At 43.1% G+C, this 20055-nt stretch overlaps 3 protein-coding genes across 3 annotated transcripts; 1 reads left to right on the plus strand and 2 right to left on the minus strand.

Moving 5' to 3' along the window:
* On the minus strand, positions 1-8992 carry ppm1aa (protein phosphatase, Mg2+/Mn2+ dependent, 1Aa). The gene is made up of 6 exons (XM_088400161.1): positions 8322-8992; positions 6190-7043; positions 5991-6108; positions 4621-4732; positions 4469-4526; positions 1-1933 (listed from the first exon to the last, which is right to left on the minus strand). Exons 2-6 carry the CDS (start codon positions 7024-7026, stop codon positions 1904-1906), a joined length of 1155 nt encoding a protein of 384 aa, XP_088256287.1. The 5' UTR covers positions 7027-7043; positions 8322-8992; the 3' UTR covers positions 1-1903.
* A 471-nt stretch (positions 8993-9463) lies between these two features.
* dhrs7 (dehydrogenase/reductase (SDR family) member 7) lies at positions 9464-11862 on the plus strand. Its single transcript, XM_088400162.1, has 7 exons — positions 9464-9730; positions 9856-10008; positions 10163-10269; positions 10352-10591; positions 10672-10794; positions 10855-11070; positions 11532-11862. The coding sequence occupies exons 1-7, from the start codon at positions 9601-9603 to the stop codon at positions 11571-11573; spliced, it is 1011 nt and encodes a 336-aa protein (XP_088256288.1). The 5' UTR covers positions 9464-9600; the 3' UTR covers positions 11574-11862.
* Positions 11625-18598, minus strand: pcnx4 (pecanex 4). Its single transcript, XM_088400160.1, has 11 exons — positions 18440-18598; positions 17045-17830; positions 16785-16964; positions 16091-16632; positions 15893-15993; positions 15599-15721; positions 14919-15279; positions 14359-14462; positions 12702-13807; positions 12448-12634; positions 11625-12373 (listed from the first exon to the last, which is right to left on the minus strand). The coding sequence occupies exons 2-11, from the start codon at positions 17740-17742 to the stop codon at positions 12122-12124; spliced, it is 3654 nt and encodes a 1217-aa protein (XP_088256286.1). The 5' UTR covers positions 17743-17830; positions 18440-18598; the 3' UTR covers positions 11625-12121.
* Positions 18599-20055: the final 1457 nt, after the last annotated feature.

Consider the following 20055-nt stretch of genomic DNA (forward strand, 5'->3'; position numbering starts at 1 on the left):
TAACTCAAACAACGTATTTATTACTTGGATGTTAAAAGTCAAAAATATATACATACATTAATTTCCACAATGCAATTTTAGACCATATAATAGCAGAAAATGAAGGAGAAAGAAAAACCTTTCCTCTTGAAGAAATGTATCTGCCTTGTGAGTAGAAACAGATATCGTCAATGACGAAGAAGGGGGGATTGGGGAGGTTGGGGGAGGAGGTTTGGGGGGTTTACATGAAGTGAACACACACATTTCATTGGCGCTAGCAGCAAACTGGACTGTGCAGCCTGTCTGGCTCGTGTCGGTTTGGGCACACAGCAAAACCCCCAAGGAAACAAAAAATGGTGCTGTACACAACCAGGACGACACTTTACAATCAGCGGATTTGTTCTTGGTATGAATGCCCTCCTCCCCCACAAATAAGAAGAAGAAAAAAAAAAGACAGCCTTTAAAGTATTTAGTCAACAGTTGATCCTATGTGGTCACAAGGTAAAATAGTCAGTGCTCAAGTGTCAGTCCAATTAGAATATCTTTAAAATACCAAATCATTGTTAGAGGGACAAAACACGCCTGAGTTCGTCCAAGCCCCCCCCAAATTGTGTGGACCAGTCAAATTTTCCACATAAGGAAAAACATCCACAATTTAAAAGGTTGCAATGTCAAAGGTTGTGCCACACAAAATATAGAAAGCTTGCACACACGATTGCGCGCACACACACACACAAGGCTGAAAGAACGTGATGAGAAACGTGAAAAGAAAAAAAAAAAAATCAAACCACTGTAAGACTTATGAAAGACAACTACGAAACAGACCCACTTTGTCCTTGGGACTGCAATAAAACTTGGCTATATAAATGTCAATTGTTCAACAAGAGCATGCACACTCTGTGAATATGAATGTGATATGGAAAGGGCAGACTGTAGCTTGGTAAGTCGCCCCCCCCCAAAAAAGCAGCCTGGTGTGTGTGTGTGAAGCGGGTGGCAATTACAAGGATATGCTTGCAGGTACACACACAAGCACCCGCTTGCAAATATCGAGTCGGACAGGCGGTTTTTGTTTTAAAATGACACCTTGCTGTTATTGTTGGAGCATGTACAGAAAAACACATACAAAAATAAAATACAAGTTTTTTTTTTGTTGTTTTTTTTTTTATCTCAAAAGCACACAGGGTGGGGATACTTAGGGTGTAAATGGTTTTGATATAGAGCTTACTGTGCTGTCAACTATACAATTTACCCGTTTCTTAAAGGAGCATAGACTAACTGAGGAGCGAGGAAAAGTAAAAGCGTGGAGGCATCGTGTCTGGAGGACAAGCAGTAATCAACACTATGTAGAAATGGGTTAAAATTCCAGAAGAGCAGGAAAAGGCAGATAGTGCATAAAAAGGTTCTCTTTTTCATCTCGTTTAATTTTTTTTTTTTTAACTTAATCAAGCTGCATTAAATACAGGCTGTTTGTACAGGACAATTGCACTTCACAAAAACAGAAATATACAAACGCACACAAGGAAATGTGAATCAAATTAATTACAGCAACGACAACAGAAAAAAACAAAAACCCTACTACATAAGCTGATTATTGAACCAAAAAAAAAAAAAAAGCCGTGTGGACTCATTTGTTATGTTTGATTTTAGAGGGAAGATTAGGATGGGTGAACACAAAAGGGTGAGGGCGGCAAAGATGCTGGGTGGGGGATCCTGAACTCCAGAGTGGACTGGCGCTGCACTATCTCCACGTTTGTGTGCATGCAACTCCTCTTCCTCTTCCTCCTCCTCCCATGAAATTCCCTTCTTAGAAACCAAAAGCTCAGAGTGACGGCAGGAGAGACTGCTGAGCTGGACTGAGCTGCTGTGGGTCTTGAGAGGATGGTGGTTTGTAAACGCTATGCTGTGTTAGTGGTGCCACGCTGTGTTACCACATGTCATCTGTGGACGCAGAGTCCTTGACAAGAGGGGAGAGGAAGGACAACACCCTTCAGACTCGAGTCTCAATTCCATCATTATTCACATGAAAAAAAATATATATGCAAATGAAGATTCAGAAAAGAAATATTTATCTGCGACAAGGCACCAACCTTTTCTTTTAGCGGGGGAGAACAAGTTTGAATACGAAATGCACTGTACTGATTTGCTTAAGTCTAACAACTAACCAACACGGCAATGAAATATTTTTTGAAACAATTATTCAATCAATTATATTATTTATTAATAGGAAAAAATGATTTTGCATTATTAAACCAAAAAATGTTGGTGACCAATGCTCGAGGTCATTTGAAACCATTATTTTGCAGTAAAAAATATGCCTCCAAGTTCTCAAAGATGATATTCCTGTGACTACACTTAGTTAAAAATTGTAGCAGTCTGTTTATGTACAGTATGTAATAACGTGATGGAAAATTAATATTTTATTCATAAATGTGATTCTTGCTGAGCAAAAGCCATTCAAATTAAAAAACATACAATGTTAAATTGAAATTAAATTAATGGGGATTAATTACCAAGCCTCCAATTAGATGATTTTTTGTAATCAAGTCTCACCGCTATTTTTTTTTCTTTTTTATGAATAATGATGAATGGAACTACCGACTGCAGAGTAAAGCAGTACGCAGATGTCTGTCCTTGCTGCTCAGTATTACATGCCTTAAGCGACAATAATAAACGATGAATGGCATGTAAACCACAGCGTTACTTGAAAGTGACAGCGTTACTTGAAAGTGACACCGTTACTTGAAAGTGAAGACAATCATTTTGCCGACAGACACATGCCAAAGGCTGGTTTTTCTATTAGATTTTTTTTCCCAATATATTTAATTAACCAAAGACATAATAATTTTTAACTTTAACTTGAGTTAAAAATAATAAATAATCATTGAATGTTGCGATGCGTGTGTACATGAGACAAAAAAAAGGAAGGCGGCCCCTACAGGACTGGAGTGGAACATTAGCGGTTTATGTGGCACTCAATGTTCAATACTCGGCTACTATCACATTTTATGGCAAGGATCTGTTTGCGGAAAATCTAATGTGGGTAGGTTCAAAGCTTTTCTTTTAGCAGCATGATGACAAGATGGGGAGTGCTGAGATTGAAACCAACTACAGAACCAACAAAAATGGGTTTTTGCAAAGTTCTCTTCAATCCAAGGCAGGGCCAAGCAATCAGTCTACTCTGCTTTAGAAACCAGCACGGTGCTTTATGTTTTAAACCTTGAGCGTCTCTGTGAAAATTAAGACCTTCAAGTTACCAGTGCACTTTGCACTCCTTGTTTGTTTCAAATATCAAACTGAGTAAGGACCACAAAGGGATCGGTTTGCTCAAATTAGATGAAAAACCAAATTTAAAAAAAAGTGCACTTTTTAATAATTGAGCTGCCTTCTACAGCAAACAACTGTGGAAATCAGCAAATAAAGTTCACTTGATATACTTGATAAAAGTGTTATTTTCAAGTAAGGACATTACATTTGCTTCAAACACAAAGAAGGCCGACCCTGCTTGAATTGAAATGTCATCACCACACGGTGATATGGAATCAAATATTGTTTATCAACCACCCAGGACAGAGAGAAACGTGAGCAAATAAAATAAATTAGGGTACAATTATGAGAGGTCTGGGGGGGGGGGAAAAAAGGAGAAAATTGAGAAAATTGAGAAGCAAGTATACTTTGTTGAGTCGAGCTCAGTAGGTGCATGAGTCTTCACTTGGACTACTATGCTATGCAGCTACTGAGACTCAATGCACCTCCTTAGCATAAAGACAATATCTGCGCAAACTGTAAACAAGGACTTTGGACTTGATTTCATCACTCAATGTTCATATCAAATACAAGAGGCAAAATTAGTGTCATCCAGTCAACAAAGTAACATCTTTGCAATGCCTCTGTTACAACTTATCGTTTTCAAGCGCCGCTTTCTCAAATCAGGAAAAATATGCCTAGAACTTGACAAATATTGAACATCTTGAGAAAAACTGAATTTGATTATGTGACTATTGCTGTTATGATATTTTATTGGAAGGAGCAATGAGTAAAGATGTAGTCCGAATCGCACAAGACCAAATGATTTGAAAAATAACTGATCTCGTCTCAGATGAGATTTTAAAAGTTGAAACAGTGAAGTCGACCGGCATCCGAGTGATCGACCATAAAGGTACCACCTGCATGCACAAATGCATTTCACGAATTTGCTCTTCAATCTGCTTTAGGGATTATTGCAGTTTTTTACATATTGACAATTGTAAATATAAGCAGTTAACATGAAGATATTCTAGGTTTGTACATGAGACAGTTATAATATTGATCTCCAGGTAATATTTTACATTTCACATGTATTATCAGCACATGAGGGAAAAACAAGTGTGACTAAACATGCACAAAGTTGGTTAATGTTTACGACCTCGTGTCAAAAGTCATGCGTACGTCAACCAAAGTCAAAACCTCAATGTGTTAAAAGAGTTTTGGGGGGACAAACTGGGATACTTACTGTGTCATCGCTTCGGTAGGGGTTGAGTTTGTTGTATACCGCTTCAATAACACTTCGTCTGTAGAGGGAAAAAATAAAAAACATTTAAATCATGGAAAACAAATAATGAGTGAAGCCTTATGTTTATTCTATAAGCATAAAAGGTCACCTACTTGCTTGCAAGCTCTCCTCCGGGAGGGAGGTTGGGGATGCTCTCTGACGCTAACGTCCTCATAACATGGACCAGGTCCGGTACGCCTTCCTCTCCCTGCTTTTTGAGGATGTCTGATGGAAAAAACAAATCGCAAGTAAGCTTCCTGGACACGGAGGAAAGTCAAATATAAATATTTGCAAATTAAAAGTAACAAATGATTTAAGATAATTTAGGTCTAATATGACGTATCACATTGGACCAGAAAATCTCTCAAAGTAGCATTCCTTCAATTTTTTTCACATTTAGTCCCTGAAACCAACGAATTGCTAATGATTAATAAACAGCTAAAGCTGACGAATATTAACTTGTGTGCACAAGATATACGCCATTCTTTAAAACGCAGACATAGCCTATTTTACATATAATATTAAGTTGACAGCTAGTTTAGGTTGATTACGATTCAACTAATTCAACAATCTGGACTCAAGCTGAAGTTAAGTAGACATTTAAAAGGTCTTAAGAAATTGTCAGTAACACTAGCCCGAAGATTATAAATTACCAGTTATTCTTTTACCCTCTCAGTTGACGAAAACAAGCAAGTTTTTTTTAACTTGTGTTACCATGGCAACTAATGATGGGCTATTTTGGGGGTGTCATTTCAACAAGCCCCAAAAATTACACCTAGATTTAGCAGCAGGATATCAGCTTTGAGATACAAGTGACTCAACACTCCCAGTTCAAGGTTGCCGTCACACGAAATATAAACCAGAGAATCACAAGTTGTTCATTTAAAAACCATGGCTACTTCCTAATGCTAAAGAAAACAATGGAAAACACGACTGACATAACAGTTGATTGTCATTAATAGTGAGTTTTCGAAAACTAACATTTGAACACAAACGGTGGAGCACACATTCAGAGCGATAAAAGGATACTCAGACATACTGCTGCCGGCACATTTGTTCAACTATTTACAAGGGGGGGGGGGGGGGGGGGCTCAACTGCCCAGTCATTACAGGCTAAATTCAGTGAGGCTAGAAAAATGGGTGTAAAGTATACTATAATGTATGATTTGTATGATTGACAAATGCATTTCAGGGACATTAAGATACCTGGGAACAGTTTTAAATTGGTACCAATAATATTGCAAAAAATCGTCTCAAGTGTTTCCAGGGAAGAATTGAGGTACCGCGCAGTTAGAGGTAAGGCTTCAGGCTAAATGAAATTTAAATATGTCTTAACTGCACTCAATCCAGAGTATAAATAGAAAGGAAAAATGTTTAAGTTGACATTGCAACTGAAGCACAAGTTAATTTCATACACCAAAACGTGTTTTCATCCACCAAGTAATTTGCCCTGCGCATTCATTTCCTTCTTTCTTGTGCTCACCTTCTACTCTTGACTCCAGATACTTGTCCAACTCAGCTTCTCGTTTAACTGCTTCTGGAGAAACTTTTGGAGCTCCAGGAAAACAGATTAAAACAACACTCATATTGTCCCGACTACCCTGTAAAAGAAAGACAAAAGGCCAGAAAGGTGAGACTCAATGCAAGAACATACTTGTGTATTTGTGGTCAACATGACATACCTTGTACAGGCAAGTGTCAACAATTTCATTGCTGACTCTTTCAAGATCATCCGTGACTTCTAGCCTTGACCGGACAAAGTCGCAGAGTTCTTCATTGGCCATGACATCCCAGATGCCATCACAAGCAAGAATAATAAATTCATCATCTCCTTCGCATCTCTCGATTGCATAAACTTCAGGCTCGGGAGAGACTAGCTGCTCTGTCGGGCCTTTCCCATGCACACACTTGTAGTCGAAATCTCCGAGAGCCCGCGACACGGCCAGGGAGCCGTTAACTCGCTGTATCATGACCGAGCCACCGGCGTTCAGGATCCTCTCCTTCTCCAGAGGGTTGCTGGGTTTGTGATCCTGCGTGAAGAAGTGCACGGCGCCCCCACGGCTCAGGAGTCCCCGTGAATCGCCACAGTTAATAAAGTAGACGTGGCTCGGTGATATCATCACGGCCACCGCGGTGGAGCCGCTGCGGTCCACGCCGTGCTTTTTCTCCGAGATACTTCGCATGTGATCATCGATCTCCAAGAAACCTGTGCGGATGCCGTTCTTCACGCTTTCCACTGAGCCATCCTCTTGCAGAGCACTCTGGAAGTCTGAGTTGCTGGTGATATGTTCCAACAGGTGCTCGCAGCAGTACTTGGCTACCTGAGAGCCGGCGTGGCCGTCATATACAGCAAAAAACGACCAGGGGTCGAGACCATGAGGCAAGCCTATTACTGCCGTGTGTGCGTCTTCCATCTCTACTCGCCAGCCCTGCATACTACTTAGCCCAAAGCGCAGGCTGTTACCCTCACCATGGGAATTGTATTTTTCCATCTTTGGTTTGTCCAGAAACGCCCCCATTGTGTCCCTCTTGAAACCTGTGGGAAGACATATGGCATGTGTTTTGATTTTCGAATCGAGCAGCATGGTGTAGAGAGGTAGCAGTATCTCATCTGAAAGTATTTGGACTTTGGAACAGGAGGGTCACTATTTTGTACAGTGGTGGACACATTTATCAATAAAATGGCACCTACTTGAAATGCTAGTCTATTCGCTGACTTCTACCAAGGTGCCCTTAAGCTCTGACGTGCTCAACGATCGTTCCTGAAATGTGTCTTTTCGTGGAGACATCTACAGAAAGCTATTATACGGTATTGACACATGTGGCAGAACTATGACTCTTACCACTTAATTTTTGTTTCTAAAATCAAATAGAAAAGTAAGTCACGCTTCAAAACTTTGCAGAAGACGATCGTGGGTAGTCTAACCCAAGACTTGTCTCCTTGGCAGCGCCAAGCATATATTCACATTTGAAAGAAGCATGGGTCACATTTGAAAAAAATACATCCAAATTGTACTGTTGATTTTGCATGAAAAAAAAAATCAAATACATATCACAGGAATGAATGTTACTTGTGTGTGCGTGTGGTGTCAAAACAGCAGATGCATATTATATTTTCCAATAAAGAATTATGTTGCTTGAGATAGAAAAATCTCTTTCAATATCTAAACGTATTTGCTTCCATTGACTAGCAACTCGGAATTCAGACAGCATGCACTGCTCTAAAAATAGAAGGCCTGTGTACATATTTTGGCTACATATTAGGCACACTGTTGGTGTGGACTAAATTGAAACGCCCTTTCACCGCTGCCTGGCCAGGTTCAACTTGGGAAGTGCTGCAACGGCTTTACTCTGCAAATCAAATTTTGAATAAAACAACGTAACATATTTTGGACCTTCTTAGTGACCAACACAGCACGTTAGAAAGTCCATTTAAAAGTAGACCAAGCATTCGTCCGTTACTAGCATGCAGAGCTAACGCTCTGGCCAGTCGATAACTGCGATTACGGCAGATATCACGTCACCAACAGTACAGTTGCAATTATGAAATTACTGCGACTACTGTAGCGTGAAACAATTGCAGATTGATGAATGGGGCGCGTCAGTCACGTAGCGCGTCTAAGATCGCGAGGCAAATAAACAAGCAGCCTCACTGACTTGCGGGCCTTGACCCTTGTCCCTCACAGCTAACTTGTGCTAAGCTAAGGTATGCTACCGTAGCGCGAGGCAAGGAGAGCCCTCGGCCTTGCTAACGAGGCTAGCTTTAGCCAAACGTTCGAGTTACCGGCTCAACGAGAGATATTTAATGACTTACCGAATGTCTAAAATAGTGGTTGACAGCAACAGATGTCGAGGCAGTGACCAAAGCTCGAAGCTACCGGTCGAAAATGACGGGAAATCTCACTTCCAGCGACGAAAGTGGTCTCTGGCTGGGCTCAGGCTTCGGGTTGGTTAGCCGACTAGCAAAGAGCAATCGTCACACAAGACCCAATGCATAGAAATGGCGCTTGAGCGGAGGTTTCTCTATGGGTACGACCTTGATGCGTTACATTCTCTCAGCAGGCGATCACGAGGATATATTAGCGTTTTTGTTTGGATTTGTGAAGCCAAGCCAGGGGGAAGCTGAAACGTCTGCCCCAGCCTCTCCACTTGACAGCTTGACAGCTTGCTAGCTACCGTTAGCTGTTGGTGAGCACAACACTCGGAGAAGACCCGGATGTTGCAGGTTGCCTTCGAAAACATGACATCATCCCTGAACACCGAAGACACGCTCACTCAGCGCGTAGGCTACCAGCCGCATCTGCTCAGCCGGATTTGCATCCATTGAAACGCATTTTTCGAAGCGCCATTGATAATAAATAAACGTTTCATACAGTAAATGCAAATTCGGTACAATATTTTAAAAATAATGAAAAAGCGAGGGAAACGTTTGGAAGGAAAACACATTCAAGGAAGGAGGAATTGGGATGGGAGGAAAAAAGACAAATATTTTGCTTTTGTTTCCTCTGCAGTTTTATGAAACAGCGATGTTGAGCATGCAGTTTCCAGCTCCAAATAGTTGGAGGTGTTTATGTGCTTTTTTTGTGTCTGTGATGTCTTTGATGACAAAGGGATGGACACAGGAATAAATGCTTAAGGTCGCATGCACGCACATACCCGCGCGCACGGCACCATACTGTTATTTGGTGTTGCAATGGTGAATGAGGACATTTTGTGAATTTACTATAATTGTAAAAAAATAAGTAAAACTGTATGAGTAGTCCTACTTTTAACCTAATCTGTATATGAATTCAAGTTATGTATCAAATGTGGAAATTATTCGTTATAAAAATATTATATGATGTAAAATACGTACAAAGCATTTAATTAATAGCATATTGAATTTCGCATGTAGGCAATTTAATATTCAAAATATTGGTAGCAGAATCGCAACTGAGATCAAGTAGCGTCTCTGATCAACAGGAAGTGACGCAATATCCGTTCACGGCCGTAAACTTGTATAATGTTTAAACTTGTGCAGGAAGTCAGAGCAGATTAACAGCCGAGCGAAAACAACCCTATTTATTAACTGCACCGCTAGCACGTCTGTTGCTATGGATTGCTGTCTAATATCTGCGCTGTGGTACTTCATATTACTTTATATAGTCATTCACTTGCTGACATTCTTTTTTGCGGATGCAGACTTGACCTTACTGTGGGCAAGTTTGCTCGGACGCAAGTCAGGTGAGAACACAGACTTGGTCGCATTGTTTGACAGGTTTTGTCATTTGAGCGTTTTAAAATCCAATAAAGTCATAATACTGCCCTGTGACGTGTTGATGAGTATTTTGGGTTGTTTTACTTAACAGAAGTGAAGTTGAAGGGTCAGGTGGTGTGGGTCACTGGAGCATCCAGTGGCATCGGAGAGGAACTCGCCTATCAGCTGGCTCGGTGTGGCTCACGCCTCATTCTGTCTGCTCGCCGTGAGGATGAGCTGAGGAGGGTGAAACGGCAATGCTTAGGTGAGATGAACCCCCTGCTAAATTTGACCAAAATTTAACTTAAAATCTGATTTCTGTGGTGGAGGGGGTGAAATGGTAATTATTTTAAATCATTGCTAGTTCCCGTGATAATGTGACAACCCCACCAAGATTTACGTTCTTTGTCATCATCCAGAGTCCTCGGGCCTGAAGGATGAGGATATTCTTGTTCTTCCGCTGGATTTGTTGAAGAGGACCACCCATGAGGCCAAAACCCAAGCTGTAATTGAATACTTTGGACATGTAGGACCACTATTTTTCTTTTTGATATAATTCTGTCATGCCTTCTCCCAGTTGTCTTTACACTACACCTGTCGCCTTCCAGATTGACATCCTGATAAACAACGGAGGCCGTAGCCAGCGTTCTTTGTTCTTGGAAACGAGTGTCGACGTTTTCAATGCTTTGATGGAGCTCAACTACCTGGGTACCGTGTCCCTCACCAAGCAGGTGTTACCTCACATGACGCAGCGCGGCACCGGCGCTATCGTGACCATCAGCAGCGTGCTGGGCCTCGCCGGAGCGCCTCTGGCGTCGGGATATGCTGCCAGCAAACATGCTCTTCAGGTGACCTTTACGTCACATTTTACATTGTCCATGAAGGTTGAAAAACAAGGCTGTTACGTACCTCTTTTTTTCTTCTTCAGGGTTTTTTTAATTCCCTTCGAACTGAGCTCATTGACTACCCAAAGATACTCATCAGCACAGTGTGTCCAGGACCTGTGCAATCATTCATAACACAAAATGCCTTCACTGAAGATTTGCACAAGGTAAAAAAAAAAATATCAGGATTTTTTTTTTTATTCTACTAACTAGTTTGCATTGTTCAGGCTGTGGCTTCAGCTGCTGACCAGGGACACAAGATGCCCACTAGTCGCTGTGTGTCTTTAATACTGGCGGGAATTGCCAATGATGTCAAGGAAATGTGGATTGCGCAGCAACCCTTCCTGGCTTTCTACTACGCCTGGCAGTACGCCCCCACCTTCGCTTGGTTCATCACAAACACCCTGAGCAAGAGAAGGGTGCAAAATTTCAAGTCTGGGCTGGTAAGAGCATACAATATCAACATTATGTAGACAGCCGTACTGCTCTAATGCCATGCACGCCTCAAAATCCGAGTCTGTTTACTTGTGTTAAAAGACCTGAAAATCATGAAAGGATTAGCTTGCTGGTCATGTGCGCTGTTTCAGTTTTTACAGGTGACCTTGCATGACCAAAACCAAGAACGGATCATTTTTCTTGGCAGGAACAGAAATTCTTAGAATATGCCATTATTGCTAAATCTCTTCAAAAAGGTGGACGACATCTCCCCAACCTCTCGCCAACTACACACTGATTGGCCAGAGTGTCTGGTGGCCTCTGCTGGGCAGATGTTCATACATGTTCATATATGTTTACACATAGTCGTAGCAAACTAAAATATACAAGTAATGTGTCAATCAATCAATGAATACAGTTTTGGGACTCTTTGTATGTATTGACCTTTAGTCTTATTTGTCTTCTCCAGGATGCAGACTCTGCCTACTTCACCAAGCCGAAGAGCTCGTAAAAAATGCCTTCTGTACAGAGTGACCCTTTTTGTGTGCAGTGAACGATCAGCTTCTTGCAAGTCGTTTTATTATATACATATAAAAATGAGCAATATGTACAGGACTATGATCATTGTTGAACTATTTTGTAAACAAGTGAACTGTAAACAAATAAATTGCACTCAACGCGTACAGCATGATATACCCAAGGCACATCCTTGATCTCTTGACAAAATAATTCTGTTTCCCTTTTTAAGCAGAAAAGGTTGGGTCATTATTTGAGTGGTGTAATGAATCAACATTTTAAGAGTCCTGTGTCGTGTATCTGTTGTAAATTGGCTGATGTGTCAGTACTAATGTGAATTTTCTATCTTGATACGTCTTTCTCCGTGGTACTGGACTAAAGCACCATGATAAATAAATGCAAACATTTAAAAAAAACAACCAAGTTGTCAACATTCCGTCATTCTGGTTTAAAAGGATCCCTGCTGTATCTTCTTGCTTCCTCATTGGTAAGACATGAAACCTTGTGGTGGAGTGGAAAAAAAAAAGCTACCTATCTCTATTGTCAGAGGCAAGGGAAGTGAAGGGGTGCTGATGAGTAAATGGGGTACCCCAGAGGCGGGTCTGCCGCCTGGACAGTCAGGTTCCTCAACATGAAGGGGTGAGCCTGGATGCTGTAGCGCTCCTCATCGTCATTAGTGGCGTACAGGAGCTCCCAGGACAGGTTGGCCCACTGGCCTCGCACCCCCTCCCCGTTCAGTCGTCCCACCTGGACCAACTGCTCTTGCAAGGACAGTACTCGTCCAGTGTACGTACCCTGTGGATGACAACAATCGCAACTCGAATGACTTGCATAGTGTCACGGCAGTAATGAGGAAGCTGTGTGCTTACCATAGAGAGGTCATGACCTAATGAGAAGAGAAATGGCTTCTCCTGAAGGACGCTGTCATGCCAGCCTTTTTCAGACACCAATCCAATGTACCAGTCCCTTTCATATTCCTCCAAGGCACTGAACATATCCTCAGGGGACTCCATAGGCCCGAGACTGGCTTGATCAAACAGGAGCTTGAAACTAAACCTGACGCAAATCGTACAACAGAGTGATGACGGGAAGAAAATAAACAACAGGTTTTTTTTCTTCTTACCTGAAAGCCCTCAGTGCGAGCTGATAAAGTTCTTTGCTGGTGGAGAGCCACTCGAGGCCCTCCGTCCACGGTACGTCTCCACAGTAAAGTCTGTAGATGTAACTGGGGCTGGTGAAGGCCGACTCGGCGCCGAGAGCCACAAGACATGAAAGTGCCACCTGGGCGTGGAGGTCCTTCAAGGTTTCGTCTTCCTTCAGAGCTTTGGTCATGTCCTCGGAGGTGTCGCTCTGCACGACAGGTCCGAACCGGCTCAGGGCAAACCTGAACCAGTCTTCTGGGAATAACGGCCTGAGCTGCAGCAGCCTGCTCGGTAACAACGGCGCCGTCCTCCAGCCCGTCGGTAAGTTGAACACCTCGGACTGGGGGCAGCTGAACGTCAGCTGGCGCAGCGAGCCGGGACTCTCTTTGAAGATCTCCGGGTTGTGACCTTTGTCGACCGCTGGCATCCCGATGCCCAGTCCCAAAGGCTGTAATGGCTGCAGGGCAGAGAGTGCCATGTTTTCAAACAGACTGTCCATCTCGACAGACCCCGGAAGAGAAGCTCCTGTCTGCAGCATTGTGTGTCCGGACTGGGCTTCCGCTGTTACCAAGGCAACCGTCCGCCTGGCCGGTTGAGGTCCAAAAAGGTCATCCTCATCCGACCAGTCGCCGAACGATGTCATGCTGGAGCTGTCCTGCCTGAATCTTAGGGAAGACACCTTGGATTCCACCACGATAGCCTCGGGCGGTTGGCTGCACGCAGTCTGCGCCTGCTGGGAAGATTGCGACTTTCGACCGCCGATTCCCGTCCCTTCGTCGCAGCTCCACAGAGAGCCTTTATGTTTCTTTACACAATAACGCAGGAGCAGCCACACCAAGGCTTTCAGAAAGTCATCCTGAAGCTTCCTCAGGTTGTCGTGCGAGTCAATGATGCCCGAGAGGACGTTGCGGGCGTCCGAGTAGACGCGCACCGCCAGAGCTGCGCAAGGTGTGAGAGAGTTGGCCCAGTGCAGGTTCAAACCCTGGGTCAAACCGAGACGCTCCGGTCGCTCGAACGCGGCCTCGAAAACCTCATCCACCCGACGTGCTTCTACCGTGTGGCATGATGTCTCCTGGAGCTCCAAACCCTGAGAAAACAAATGTCATTTGGTATACATTTTATGCTTGCTTTTTTTTTGTGTGTGTATTTTCAAATATGTTTAAATCATGTGAAGGTAGTAAAACAAAACCATCATAATCATTCAGCTTTACTAAGTGAAAAGCAGGCTCTGCAATCAGTCCACAGACTTAGTCACCAAAATAATAATAAATCTCTGGCTTCAGAAGATCGGAAAATGACTTCAGAGAAAAGGTGAGCAAAAAAAAAAAAACGATTTGGAATTTTGCAACACTCATAGACTTCAAGCACTCATTACTTATTGAAAACATTGTATTTTCAAAAATGATGAGTTTCAATGATGTCACCTTGTCCAAACACTTTCAAGCCCTTGAAAATGGAAGCACTCGGCATAGTGGCAATGATTCCTAATTGGTTAATGTCATATTTTTGACAAAGTGCTTGATATTCAACCCCGCAAGGCTACACTTTTATTTCAAAGTTCAATGTGTTAGTGTATTATTTTGTAAAAGTATTCTAGATCTAACTGTATCAGAGATCCAAACAAAGCAGAAAGTGTACCTTAATGTTGACGGTGCAGTAGCCATATCCTCTCTCCAAAATCATGATCCAAACCATGCGGTCCTGAAAGCGGCCAAGAAAGTGAGTGCCTGGTGCTAAAGAACCTGCGAGAAGGAGAGACCATCAACACAATTGTAAAAAGCAGGGAACCAAAAGCCAAGCCACAACACACACTTAGTGTATGGATGTATTTTTGTACTTAATAAGGTAGCAAAAATAGTTGAATCATCGCAAATAGCAAATGATCATATTATTTCAATTCCTTTGAGCAAAGTACCTGTTACGATAGTCATTTTAGTCATAGTCAAAAGGCTAAATGTCCAAACTCGTTTCCTAATGCATTTCGCTTTGAAGCCTTGGACAAAAACAGCACTTACCCTGAGCACGTCATTTTGCATTTTATAAAATGCACTCCAACTGATAATAACTTAATTGTCAGTCGAACCTGTGTTTCTAAAACATTTTCTAGCACTCACTGAGCAAATGTCAACAATGAATAATTCACTGGATGTTTTCTTTTCCCCTTTAAAGTAGAATCTGAGGCATGAATGAGAACTAACCCAGAGAGCCTCTTGCAAAGGCCGTCTTCAGGGCAGAAGCAAGACTTCCGCTCATTTGCTGGTAGAAGATGGAGTCTGGGCACGGGCAGGCGGTACCTACGGGCCCCGGCCAACTGCGCTGAGGCCTAGGGAAGCCCACCAGGAAGATGGGTAGCGTGAAAAGGGGGAGCAGGGGGGCGGAGAGCAGGGCAGACAGGGTCACCACCGCCAACAGCAGTGGGCAGAGGGAGGCGTTGAGTGCCAGGAGGGTCCCGGCTGACTGACGCCGCTGCTTCTTCTCGGTCCATGATGTCACCAACACAGTGAGGGTGAACTTTAACTTGGCCAAGAACTGGGTCAGTCGATCCATCAGGAGGCCAACCTATGGAGATAGCATACGATCAGTGGAGGTGTATAGTGATCACTCTTCTTAGTTATCCACAGTAATTATTTAGAGTTGGTATTTATTTTCAGGGGAAAATATTGGTGTCAAAATGAAGAAGAAAAAAACCTCAGACTCTTTGTTGAAATGTATTTAAGCATTTGCTAACTGAACATCTTCTCACATTTACAAAAGGTCATTTTTAATCTAAGACAATAGATATCTTTGTTTTGCAAATTTCTTTCAAGGCCAAATCCGCCCACCACTAGAGGAGCAACGTATTAGTTGTACCAAGTCGTAAAAAATATTTTGTCCTCACCAGTAGAAGTTGAATCCCAGTGCCGAGGCTGTCCCAGCCAGGCAGCCTGTTGTTTCCAGCTGCAAGACGCACGATGATGACCACCACCACTTGCAGTAATGCATCTTCTGAGCTCTGCCATGCCTGCAAGCGACCACGCAGCAAATATGTCGATCAGACGTACTGAAGCAAACAGAAATTGCTTTGTGTGGAAGAAACGGAATTCTTTCCACTTTTCCTTTGAACAACATATCATTAGAAATGGCGAAAAACGTCAATATAGGAAGAAAGATTCTATTGTTTTTATGCGCCTACCACTCTGAAGGCTCTTGTGAAGCCCACACTGAGAGGAACCCCATGGAGCTGCTGCAGGGATTTGTCCATTGACAGGAAAGCAATCAATGCAAACGGAGACACTGTGAACACGCACATAGAAATGGTTACACACACATAGTGCTGTTCATTCCCTAGTTGCACTTTGGAGAACAGTGGATGCAAGACATATGAGCTCACCAAGATAAAGAAGGACTCTTCTAATGGCCGCTGCAATGAATAAGCCTCTATTCTTCTGTTTGTACGTCTGCACGCTGGACATCCCTTTGGGGTACACCGGATTGAGGAACAAGCCGGCACACACATAGGCCCCCTGGATCTCTCGGAGAAGCCAGCAGAGGGAGAAGAGGACCAGGAGGAGGTAGCTGACAGGAGCTTGGGGCCCCTTGACAAAACTGTGCGACTGAGGCGAATTGTCAAAGTGATGCAACAGGCCAGCTTCTGCCAGGGCGGCCAACAAGAGGCTTGCATACAACAACACCTCCCTGCAGCCCAGTTTCCAGCCAAAGGTGTTGGAAAGAGGCCGCGGCGTTGACCTGCCTCTGCGCAGGCCGTAGTCCTTGCACTCGGGCCTGGGAGCATGGCAGAGGGCGCCGACCTGGCTGAGGTCCAAGCTCAATAGGAATCCCATCGCGGTGGAGAAGAGGACGACTCCCAGCGTCGATGGGATGAAATAGTTAGACACAGCTACGCCAGAAGAAACGGCAAACATCAAAAGCAACCTATAGGGGGAGCGCACATAAAAACACACAGCGGTAAGTAAAGGCAGTGACAACAACCAAGTGTTACAAACTTGGCTATTTGAAGTTTTATAATTACTGTAACAGTGCTGTTACAATAACTACGGTACGGTGCATCATATTTCAAGACAAACCTGAAGTTACTGGACATGGGGGAGCCTCCTAATCCAAACACAAGCACCTGCTCCATGCCCCAGAGGAACAAGGCATCCAGGGGCGGTAGTATTCCCAGTGCCCACAGCAGAGGTAGGAAGAGGAATAGAACATGAAGAACCTGGCTGGCAAGTTGGAGCTCTGGAACTGGGCCAGAGAACCTAAAAAACAATCAAGTCCAATGAAATGTCACTAATGAATGTGACTGAGTCAATGCGATTAGCTCGTCCAGGTTACGTACCTGTCAGTCAAGTCCACAACAATGAAAATGAAAATATAGAGGGGTCGGGTGAGTGGGGTAATCTCATAAGTGTCCTGCGCCTGGAAAGTAGCAGTCTCTGTGGCTGTATTCACAACCAGGGAATACTCCGCTATGCACACAGTCACCCAACTTAGAACAAAGACGACCAGCGACACGCTGATGCTGCCGTACAGAGCGGTCAGTCTGCCAAGGAGGACGTACCATGTACCAAAACCACAAAGCAGCCCAGCCAGTACCGTATGTACAATCACATTCAGCCCAAATCTCTTCCCGGGGGCAATGAAGCGGACTGTCTCTGGGCTGACGCAGTGAGTAAACTCCACTTCCTCTTCATCCACAAGAGTGTTGGGCGCCCCGAGTCTCTCCACGTCACCGCTCCGTCGTCCAGCATACAACGCCACAGCCTGGACGCCAGCCGCCGCTGCAAACATCAGCGCGCCGGAGAGCACGGCAGCGTGCAGCTCCTGGAGAAGCTGCAACTGGCAGAGGAGCGTGCCAACGCCTCCGAAAAGCCATGGTGTCAGGAAAAGGACGGCCTGATTAACGTAGACGTACGGTGGAGCGCAGTAGCCCAACTTGAAGCGCGGACCCCCCAACACTGTTTGGGGGAAGCGCTTCCAGAAGAACTCCTGCTTGTACTCATTGAGAAGGGGCACATCTGGCCCCATTCTGACCATTCCCGAAAGGGCGGTAGGTCATCTCCATGCAGACGAAAAAGCATTTCCAGTCAGCTTTCCCATGTTAGGAGGCGGCGATGATTCACACCTTCGAGACAAAGGACACATAGGTATAATGATCATCTGTTAATCGCAGGAGATATTTTCCAGACCAACTTGCAATGGCTAATAATCTGCACCATGGTTAAACTAGAGCTGGACAATTTTACAGGATTGTCAAAGCATATTTTTGTAATGATACAAATTAGTAGTGCAAGAGAATTATGTCCCTAACGGCATAAAAAAAAAAATCTTGGTCATAAACAAGGGTAAAATTATCCTGCGTATTCGTTATTGTTTAAGTATGTGACATTTTTTTGTTTGATGATGTGATGTTCTTATGGACTTTTGCTCATTAAAGGTTAGAAAACTGATGTAATCTAGATAGCAACAGACACGAAATTGGTAAACACAACACACCAGCAACAGAGGTACAGATGCGCCAACGTGTCCAAGCAAAGTTAGCAACAAGCATTTCGACAAAACTTCTTTTAAGCAAAGCAGATTGATTTCTGTCTCCTTTGTGTGTTTCCTAGTCTGTTTTGTTAGCTTTCTTCTTAGCCAGCCTCCACAAACGCTGAGCAGTAGCTTGATGTTACTGACATATATTGCGGCAAACTGGAGAGTTACAATGTCGCTAGTGGGATGTTAATCTTACCGTGAATCTAAAAATCCACCGAAGCGAAACTTTATGTGGTACTCAGCAGAATTGGTGATAATGTCGACAAAATTGAGGATATCCTGAGAATTAGCCGCTAGCCTAGCGTAACAAAGCCAAGCAACACCGACAATAATGCACGCACAAGCTACGAGCCAATGAGCGTGAAGGTAAGGATGCTTCTAGCTCTCTGATTGGACATTAGAGCACATAGCCCCGCCCCTTAGACGGCCACCGCCGTATCAGCGGATGTTTTTATACTGATAAAAAGTAATGACTGCGTGTGTGTGGAACATAAATCTGTGCAAAAAGTCTATTATGTTGTCTCCTGTATGAGTTTTGCGTAATATCCAATTTTAAGGGGGATTTAAATCAATTATTTTACAAGCTCATGTCAACAACAAAAAAGCAATGGGAATCAGACATGGCAGCATGGTGCCCTAGTGTTCAGCATCTCTGCCTTGAAGTTGAGAGGTTCCGTGTTTGAATCTTGGCTTTGGCCTTCTGGTGGGCTTGTCTTCCACGTGTTTGCTTTTTTCCTTTCCCACAGGAGACTGTTTTGTTTTCACCTTCAAAACTGCAAAAACGAATTATTTTCATCAATATGCGCCCTGCGATTGACTGGCGACCAGTCCAGGGTGGACCCCGCCCTTGCCCAAAAGTAGATTTTACAGAAAATAAACATAATTACCACCTCAAGACAAAGAGGTACTCAGTTAAGCAGCATCACATAGGATTGCTTTATTGCAACATTGAAAGCCGCACCCCCTCTTCACATTTATAATTATTGCACATCCTCATCCTGAATAATTTATCAACATAGCATCCTTAATATCTAAGAGAGCACATTAAGATATTCAAGACTGACTATAATGCGCTTACTTGACCCCAAAAGTGACATGCCAGGAATATTGTCATATTCTTAATCCTTGTTTTATCTCAAAAGGAGGATCATGAAGTGATCAGCTAAATGGCCACAATATCAACATAAAGAAATACAATAATCTGGAGGAAAGGAGATTAAACTGCTGTTGTTATTCGCTACTAAAGGGATAAAGGGATAAGGGTGTGCACAAGAGACTATTTTTTTGGTATCATCTTCGGAAAAAAAGTAATTTCTGTTTTTTTTGTAGGACAAAATAATGCATAACAAGCAAAAACCTTGTTTGTCCCCATAACAAGTTTTGTAGCCTATAATCCATCCCAGTGCACCATTTGTTGGAAATGATTGCTGTTTTTTCCCTACAGCTGCTTTAATAATGATGCAAGAATCACTAGGAACAATAAGATGGATCTTTCAGAGCATAATCCTTTTTTATTTTTATATCCAACACCTGTGTTTCAACCTGGACAAAAAGCAAATCATCCTTCATTGCAAGTCTAAATTTAGATGATCTTTAATTTCCTATCAACAAAAATGTTTTCTTTTTAGTCTAATTGTGTCCCTCCTATGATTACTTGTATCTATGTTTGACCCTTTTTATTCCTTGAAGCCTCAGGGGAAAACAAAATACAGAAGAGGAAAAAGCAGATGAAAATAAAAGAAGACAACGTAATGTGTAGCTTCTGAAGGAAAATTATTCCTGTTGTACTGATGAAAGCATCTGCAAGAGTCC

The sequence above is a fragment of the Syngnathus floridae genome, chromosome 16, assembly GCF_059516105.1.
Source record: "Syngnathus floridae isolate MCC-2025c chromosome 16, RoL_Sflo_1.0, whole genome shotgun sequence".
In the NCBI taxonomy this organism is placed as follows: domain Eukaryota; kingdom Metazoa; phylum Chordata; class Actinopteri; order Syngnathiformes; family Syngnathidae; genus Syngnathus; species Syngnathus floridae.

Excerpts from the sequence above, each read along its gene's own strand:
- ppm1aa (XM_088400161.1), bottom strand. The coding sequence starts at position 7,026 with ATGGGGGCGTTTCTGGACAAACCAAAGATGGAAAAATACAATTCCCAT. Across the intron at positions 4,527-4,620 it reads GGAGGAGAGCTTGCAAGCAA|ACGAAGTGTTATTGAAGCGG; the intron begins GTAGGTGACCTT and ends TTCCCTCTACAG. Across the intron at positions 1,934-4,468 it reads CCTACCGAAGCGATGACACA|GACTCTGCGTCCACAGATGA; the intron begins GTAAGTATCCCA and ends CCTCTTGTCAAG.
- dhrs7 (XM_088400162.1), top strand. The coding sequence starts at position 9,601 with ATGGATTGCTGTCTAATATCTGCGCTGTGGTACTTCATATTACTTTAT. Across the intron at positions 10,795-10,854 it reads TCACTGAAGATTTGCACAAG|GCTGTGGCTTCAGCTGCTGA; the intron begins GTAAAAAAAAAA and ends TGCATTGTTCAG. Across the intron at positions 11,071-11,531 it reads AAAATTTCAAGTCTGGGCTG|GATGCAGACTCTGCCTACTT; the intron begins GTAAGAGCATAC and ends TGTCTTCTCCAG.
- pcnx4 (XM_088400160.1), bottom strand. The coding sequence starts at position 17,742 with ATGGTCAGAATGGGGCCAGATGTGCCCCTTCTCAATGAGTACAAGCAG. Across the intron at positions 15,722-15,892 it reads TCACAAGAGCCTTCAGAGTG|GCATGGCAGAGCTCAGAAGA; the intron begins GTAGGCGCATAA and ends GGTCGCTTGCAG. Across the intron at positions 14,463-14,918 it reads CTTTGCAAGAGGCTCTCTGG|GTTCTTTAGCACCAGGCACT; the intron begins GTTAGTTCTCAT and ends TCCTTCTCGCAG.